Source organism: Bombina bombina, chromosome 6 (genome assembly GCF_027579735.1).
Source record: "Bombina bombina isolate aBomBom1 chromosome 6, aBomBom1.pri, whole genome shotgun sequence".
Classification (NCBI taxonomy): Eukaryota; Metazoa; Chordata; class Amphibia; order Anura; family Bombinatoridae; genus Bombina; species Bombina bombina.
The window spans coordinates 781,256,183-781,264,522 of record NC_069504.1 but is presented as its reverse complement, the minus strand read 5'-3'; the positions used below and the strand labels follow the sequence as shown (position 1 = coordinate 781,264,522).

The window sequence follows — 8,340 nt, the reverse complement described above, 5'->3', positions numbered from 1 at the left end:
ACTAGTATACGTATACACTGTGCTTATGCTCAGTAGTATCTTGTTCCCCAGAATTTGATAATGGAAGTAATTTTTTTTATTATTATATACGGCTCATCTATCATGTTTCTAAACTTTAGGTAAATCATGAGCTGCAGGAAGAGGTGGAAAGGGAACAGGGGCGAAAGACACTACCCGCCCCAGATGGGCAAAACCAGGCTGGAGTAAGTACCACCCTAGCACGCCTGAATCTTTCACTACGTACCTTTCTGTGACATCTGACCAGTGTGTCCTCTTTAATGTAGTCCTATATCTGCAAGGCTCTGTATTTCTTCATGTTCCCCAAACCTATTAGGCTTAGGTCTTTAGAACATGTGCTCACCCCATCTAGTTATTGAGATTTTCGAATCAGAGCTTCTCCTCTGTTTACTGACATGTAAGACCATCTCTATCTCATCCCCACCAGATTTTATATCCTCATTTACCCATAGAGATCCCCCTTTTAGCTCTACATGACTCGTAACTATATATGCAATTTACATGGTTATCCTCTACATTATCATCTACATCTCTCTATGTCTCAGCCAGTATCTCTTCATCCAGCGCAAGAAGTAACATTTACCATATTCCTACGTATGGACATTATTTAGATGAGGATAACTTAAGAAGTGAAATATTTTCTGTATATTCATATTTTGTATCTTAACTTTTCTTCTTTACCTTCTCTCTGTTTTGCATCTCTCACTCCCCTGATCACTCCATCTCTTTGCTCCACCAGTATTTAACTATTCCCCCCCAACTTTTCCAGACTCCTTTTTGTCCTGTGTCTTTCTCCCTTTCAGTTCCTATTTCCCACAATTCCTTTCTTACCTCACTTTCATTCTGTCTACATCTTATTTTATTATTCCCTAATGTGTCTTGGTAACTGTGTGTTTAAAACATGCAAGGGAGTTAAAACATAGTTAAAGTTCAACACATGAGCAGAACACTGCTAGTTAACCAAACTGGAGTTGCCTGCACAGGTATTACGCCAATCACTGGCTGTGTCCTGCTTAGGAGTGGCTTAGCAAACCTCCTAAGAGACATAATGCTCAATATTTTTCTATAAGGTATATAAAGAGCTGCAGATAAACAATAACATGTTTGTTGCATGAAAAAGGTTAGGTAAAAGATGTTTAATCTGAAAGTGAAACACCATTGTGTATTTCAGTACAGCTGCTATCTAGGTACCTATTGATCAGTGTCTAATAGGGAAGACTCTCACAGTTCAGTGCTAGAACAGATTTGAGGCCGAACAGGAAATTCGAGTATAATGTCCCTTTATCAACTTTGTGAGGTTAAAATTATGATAAACTTTCCACTTTTTATAATTAGATCCTGAATGCTAGTGATATTTTAGATGAACTTTTAATTAAGTTTCAATTTAATTTACTTTACTGTTCTAATACCCAGCACTCCCGCCACCCACTGCAAAAGTAATATACTTTGTGAGCTAACAGTTTGAACTGTTGTCCAATCAGCGCTCTCTCCATACGGCACTTTTTTATTGTAGCTAGAGCTCTGACTGGGAACCGTTCAACCCGTTAGGTCACAAAAAAAATATTACTGTTGTAGTGGGCGGTGGGAGCACAGGGTATTAGAATGGCACGTCTAGATTAACTAGTAAATTACAGCGCACCTTAATTAGAAGTGATCAATTAATGTTCATCTAAAATATAACGAACATTCAGGATCTGATTATAAAAAGGGGATAGTTTTCCATCACTTAAAACACGTTTACCATGGACTTGTAATAATAAAATGCTTTAACAAATTAGAGCAAGCATCAACATATCCCTTTAATTTTTTTTCTTGCCCCTCCCTATTCTGCACTTTCTTTCTTGTGCTCTCTCTCTTAACTCATTTCTTGATTCCAGTTAATTGTCCCCCCTCACATCCGTGCCAGTCTCATCTGCTCTTTCTCTTTCTATCTCATTCTATTCCCTCCGTTTTCTCTCTTCACCTTTCACACACTTTTGTTTTCTCTCTCCAGTGCCCCTCCCGCTGGTACTGGAAACTGGTCCCTGTAAGTGGCTTCTCTTTTCTATGTTCCCTTTTTTTCTTTTTCTTTTTTTACACCCACTCTGATAGTCCAGCTTTTTCTTGCAATGTCACTACTCAGTTACTGTGTTTTTTTTATATATATTTCTTTTACAGCTGCCATGTTGTTTTTATTGGTTCTGCATGTGCATCAGTGCCTTGGTCAATATTTTTAGAAAAGGATTATGGGATATTTAAATTATATATATATATACATACACATTATAGTAAACACAGAACCAATATGTCTGTCTCACTGTTTTAACTGTATATCTTTTTCATTTACTTTGCTTATCTCTTTCTTTGCCTCTCCTCAAAGCAGATACTATTTAGCACGTGTAAAATATGGGCCAGTTTCTGTTGACCTATGTTTGTTTTTTTTGTGGTTGAGTAATATTGCTTGGAGCTAGTATCATTGTTTTTCTTCTATGAAGCTTGTGGAATTACTATTTTTTCTTAAATTACAGTTTAGTAGTAGATGTGTCCGATAACTGTTTAGTGCCCTTCCTCACAAAATTGCCATTATCCTATTTTGAGCTTCTGTAATTTTTTCTTTTTAACGCTTTAACTGTTTATAGCCTTTGAGCACCAAGTAGCACCATCAAATAACTTTTTGTTTTAGTTGGTCACCAGACTGGTTTTCTGACTTGTTTTTTTTAATAGCCACACATTTCTGTAACTTATTTTTTTGGGTTCGGGGGGGGGGGGGGGGGGTGGATTTATGGCTCGAATTTAAGTCGTGAAGAATTTATTCTGTGTGACTTTTAGTTCTTGCCATAAGCCTTATAATATGCTTAAAGGGACGTGTTACCCAAATGCTTAATAACTTGAAAGTTATGCAGCGTATCTGTAAACAGTTGACTAGAAAATATCACATGACTATTTCTATGTAAACAAGGAAGATAATTTACCTCAAAATTTCCTCATCTTACCAGACTAAGCGGTTCTTTCAGCTACTCTGTTTTTTGTTTATTTTTCTCAAGCAGATGATGCCGATTGGTTGTTTTTTTTTTTTTTTAAATGTCTTCAGTGTTGAGCTCATACTGTATTTTGCTTTACTGTGATCATGTGGGATTTCCCATAATCTGATTCTTGCAAGATTTCATAGTAAACTTCCTTATACTGAGAAGGGAAATAAACTGACTTTCTGCAAATGACAAATGCACGCTCCCTCTCAAGTCTCAGGACAAGCATCCTTATTGGCTGCTTAAAGTTCCTTTACAATGGGATGTGGCTACTGAGGAAGTTTTTAGATAAAATATCTTCATTTTCTTTCCTAAGATATGGTGAGTCCACAACGTCATCAATTACTGTTTGGAATATCTATCACTCCTGGCCAGCAGGAGGAGGCAAAGAGCACCACAGTCAAACTGTTAAGTGTCACTTCCCTTCCCACAATCCTCAGTCATTCTCTTTGCCTTCGGTGCAAAGTAGAGGTGATGTTTTGAAAAAGATTGGATTTATTTCACTTCAATAAAGATTTTGTTATTTTGAAAGCCAGAGTAGGTTTGCTCTGATCTTTCCTCTCAGGATTGGGTCTAGCCTTACTCCACGTTAGTCTCTCCAGTAGGGCAGTGGTGGCTTTTAAGCAGTTAGGAACTTGTTAGGAACATGCGTTTTCCTAACATGTTGCTGCCCTTGTATAGAAAGCCAGTATTAATATACCGGTCTAAATGACTACAGTAGTTTAGTCGGTTCCACTGTCGAACGGTAGCACTTTCATTGTGGATATTATCTGGCGGGAAGAGATACAGTATTTTCTGAGGAGGGAAGCCAAAGTGCACGCTTGTGATGCAGCGTTTTTTCCCGTCAGCGGGTCAACCGACTCTACGCCTTAGATAAGTCTTGCACCAGAGTCGGTAGTTGTAGACTAGCGGAGTGGCGTTTCTCAATGTTTATTTTTTTCAGCTCAGGTCAACAGGAGCTATGCAGCGATTCCTCTGCATAAAATGCAAGGATTTTTTCAATCCAATTTCTTCAGTTAAGCTGAAGGGTTTTTGCATGCTGGTCAATCTGCAACCATATCAGAGTTTTAAAGTACAAATACATTTCACATAAGCATATTTCAATGTTTTTTATTCATTTTACATTTTTCAATGTTAAAATAAAAGATCTTTCTTTTCTCATTTTACGCTGCATTAAGAACTTATCTTTGTTTGTTATTTTTGTATTGCGCATAAATGGTTGCTATATGCAATTCCGTGCTGCTTGCTTAGCTACAACTTTCTCTTCTAGAGTTAGGTTGTTGCCCGTTGAACCCTATGTGTTTCAGGTGGATGCGGTTCAGGCAATGCCACAGCTTCCTCCTTAGACATCCCAAGCCTCAATGGTGTCACATGCAGTGCCCTGCGGTTCCTCTCAATCTCCTGGAGGAGTTATTTGCCTGCAGAAATTCTGCCCAGGTATCTTCTGCGGTATCTGAGGCATTTTCTGCTTTTCCTATACTTAAGGGAAATCGCAAGAGGAAAATTAGAGATTCAGATAGTAAGGTTTCTGTACCTCCTACTGCTACACTGGTTGCCTTCCTCATAGTCTGATGAGGAGGATACGTCAGTAGCCTCTGAGGGTGAAATCTCAGATTCAGACAGTATAATTTCTTCATCTGATGCTGAAGTAGTATCCTTCATATTTAAGCTTGAACACCTTCGTGTATGGTTAAAGGAGGTTTTGGCTACTTTGGAGCGACTCTGATATGTATGTTGTTGTCAACCCTAAAGAATCTAGTAAACTTTATAAGTACTAGGATTCCCCTGTGAAAAATTTTCCTTTTCCGTGCTATGAGATATTTCACAGGAATGGGAGAAGTCAGGTTTTCCTCTTTCCCCGTCTCCTGTCGCTGTCTCTGTTAAATATCAGGGCGCCTAAAGTAGTAGCCTAAAGTAGTAGGGCATTTCTACTCTGGCTAAGAGAACTTGATTCCTAGAGAGGATAGCTGTTCTTTTCAGGATCAATGTACTAAGCTGGAGGCTTACATGGAAGTTTGCATTGCCACTGTGTCAAGTGCGGCATCTTATTGGTGCGATGCATTGTCTGATTCCAATTTGAGAGACCCCTTTGAAGGAGATCCAGTACAGAATTAAGGCTCTTAAGCTAGCCAATTCTTTTATTTCTGATGCTACCATGCAAGTTTTTCAGCTCGGAGCCAAAATATCTGGCTTTGCTGTGCTTGCCCACGGGGCATTGTGGACAGTGGATTTTTCAAGTTTCTAGTGCTTCTGTAGAAGGGTAAGATCTTGTTTGGTCCTGATCTGACAGGAATAGTTATGATATTATGGGTGGAAAAGGGTTTTGTCTACCACAAGACAAGATGAATAGATCTAAAGGAGTTTTCCCCCAAATCCATGATTGGTCCAAGTGGGGGGTTGAATCTCTCTGTCTTCAAACATGGATACGAGATGTCCCAGATAGGATGTGGACATAGTATCTCAGGGTTACTATATAGTAACCATTCTTTCCTCCCTGAGGCAGGTTCCACCTCTCAATTTTAACTGCAGGCCAGATAACAGTGAAGTATTTTTGTGCGTTTGGGACTTCTCTTCCCTGTGAGTGATAGTTCCAGTTCCTGTAAGGGAACAGGGTCTAGGTTTTATCCATTCCTGTTTGAGGTTCCCGAAAAAGAGGGAATTTTTTGTCCTACTGTAGAACTAAAGAGTCTCATCAAGTTGTCTCAGGGTACCGTTCTTCAAATAGAAACCAGTGGTTCCATTCTTCCTTTGGTCTAGGAGGGGTCAGTTCATGGCAACCATAGACCTGGAGGACACGTATTTTCAAGTTCCTGAGTTTTGCCTTTCTGTCAAACACTTTCAGTTTGTGACTCTTCCCTTTGGCCTTGCCATAGCTCTCAGAGGGGGCTATATTGACAGTGATCAGGTTTCAGGGCATTGCTGTGGTGCCCTTCCTGGACTTCATAATGGTTCAGGCGCCATCTTTTCAACAAGCAAACTTGCATACAGAGATCTTGTTGTCTTTTTCATTCCCACGGATGGAAGTGAATCTAAAAATGAGTTCCCGTTTTCCAGCTACATGGGTAGTTTCTTAGGGACCATATTAGTTTCCCTATTTCTGAAAATATTTTTGACAGAGGTCTCTTTCGGCACTCTGTTTGGCCCTTCAGTGGCTCAGTGTATGGAGGTAATTGGTCTGATGGTTGCTTTATTGGACATCATCCCTTTGCTCGATTCCATCTGAGAGTCTGCTGTTATGCATGTTCAGATAATCGACTGGGGATCTTGTGGCTCTGTCTCGGAGGATAGATCTAGATCTGTTGACTTGAGATTCTTCCCTGTGGATCAGAGAGGGGAATTATTAGTAGATCGCTCGCTTAGCTTGCAAGAGATAGCAGCATTGTTGCCCGCATTCTCCAGAATCTTATTTCTTCCACCTTGGTGGTTGTTTCTGAGGAAGGACTTTCTATTTCAGGGTCCATTCTTTCATCCAACTTTCTTTTTCTCTGAAGCTTGGAGATTGAATGCTTAGTTCAGTCTAAGCGTGGTTATTCTGAATTAGTCATTGATACCATGATTCAGGCTCGCAAGCCTGTTATTGGTAACTTTTACCATATGGTATTGCGTAAATTCCCTGATTGGGGCGAATCCTGGGACTACACTTGGAAGTAGGGTCAGGATTCCTAGGAGTTTTGCCCTTTCTCCGGGAAGGTCTGGAGGACGGTTTGTCAGTCAGTTCTCTGAAAGGTCAGATTTCTGCATTATCTTTTTTTACACAAGTGTCTGGTGGATGTGCCAGACATCTTTTTGTCAGACCCTGGTTAGTATCAGGCCAGTGCTTAAGTCTGTTTCTCCTCTTGGAGCTTTAACCTTGGTTTTAAGGTTTTGCAGCAGGCTCAGTTTAAACCTTAGCATTCCATAGATTTTAAATTTTTATCTTGGAAGTTTTTTTTTTTTTTTTTTTTTGCTATATCTTCTGCTCGGAGAGTTTAGGTACTCTCGACTTTGCAGTATGATTCGCCTAATCTTATTTTGGATAAGGCAGTTATTTATCCTAAGTGGAAATATTGTTTGGGAATTTGTTGTTGTGTCCTCATTCTTATTTCTTGAGGAACGTGTGTGCACAATTTGGATGTTGGGCATGCTTAATATTTTTTCTTCTGTTCTTTCTTGTTTTCTCTGTAACAGAAGGCTACTGCTACTTCTCTTTTCTCTGGTTGAGAAGTTTAATTTGTTTGCTTTTCAGACTGTGGGGCTGCAGTCTCCTGAGATAGTTATGGCTCATTACACGAGGGCTGTCTCTTCTTCTTGGGCTTTCACAGATGAAGCTTCTGTGGATCAGTTTGCAAGGCTTCAACTTGGTCTTATTTGCATACCTTTTCCAAATGTTATCAATTTGATTTCTTTCTTAATATGAGGAGAGTCCATGGCTTCATCCTTACTTATAGGAATACAGAACCTGGCCACCAGGAGGCGGCAAGGACACCCCAGCCAAAGGCTTAAATACCTCCCCCACTTCCCTCATCCCCCAGTCATTCTTTGCCTTTCGTAACAGGAGGATAGCAGAGACGTGTCGGAAGATTTGGAGTAGTATCTTATGGAGGGTAGTACCCTTCGGTATGGGACTCGAGTTTTAAGTAGTCTTGTCAGCCTCTCAGTGAGAGCATTGATGAAAGTTAGAGTCTGGAGATGTAGGCAGAGTCTCTTTCTGCGAATCCATCCAAACTCATGTTAACAGCTTCTTAAGCAATCAGCGTTGACGAGTTTCACTGCCTGCTTTCTTCACTCAAATCCATGTCAGAAGCGCTGATACAATCTGTCAAATTTGAAGGACTGTGTCACTGTTCCATGGCGTAGATTCCGGTAAGATCGTTTCATTATTTTACACACATGTTGACAGGGTCACAGTGGGACTCCTTTATCTTTATGGAATGAAGGGTTAATATCTCCTAAGGGGGATTGTTGAACAGTGGTGCTTTTTAATAATATTTGTTATGTGATTTCGACTGCTTATGTGTAAGAACGTTTGTGCTCTTAGGCTGATACGGAACGTACAAGTTATTTTCATGTTGAGAGCTGCACAGTTTGCAGCCCCCCCGTTTCCTATTCCTGTATGCCGCAATAGGGTGTTCTCATCAATCAATGTTGAGATGTTGGAGACCACTGAGCCATCCAACTCTGAGGATTCTTCGTCCAGTGAGGTGTGTTCCCTAGATTCTGTTCCTACATATGCAGTTTTCCCGAGTTCCGATCAACCTTCACCTGTAAGGGGTTTGTTTCCACCAGAGGTTACTACGCAGTTTCGCAGGGCCATCTATACGGCCTTAGTGATGTTACC

The 8,340-nt window shown here is 40.2% G+C and overlaps 1 protein-coding gene across 1 annotated transcript in view; it reads left to right on the top strand.

Moving 5' to 3' along the window:
• CAMSAP3 (calmodulin regulated spectrin associated protein family member 3) overlaps nucleotides 1–8,340 on the top strand; it is a 259,283-nt gene that overhangs the window by 152,159 nt on the left and 98,784 nt on the right. The window contains exon 4 of the mRNA XM_053718091.1: nucleotides 120–203. Within this exon, the coding sequence (XP_053574066.1) occupies nucleotides 120–203 (84 nt within the window). The remainder of the gene's footprint in view (nucleotides 1–119; nucleotides 204–8,340) is intronic.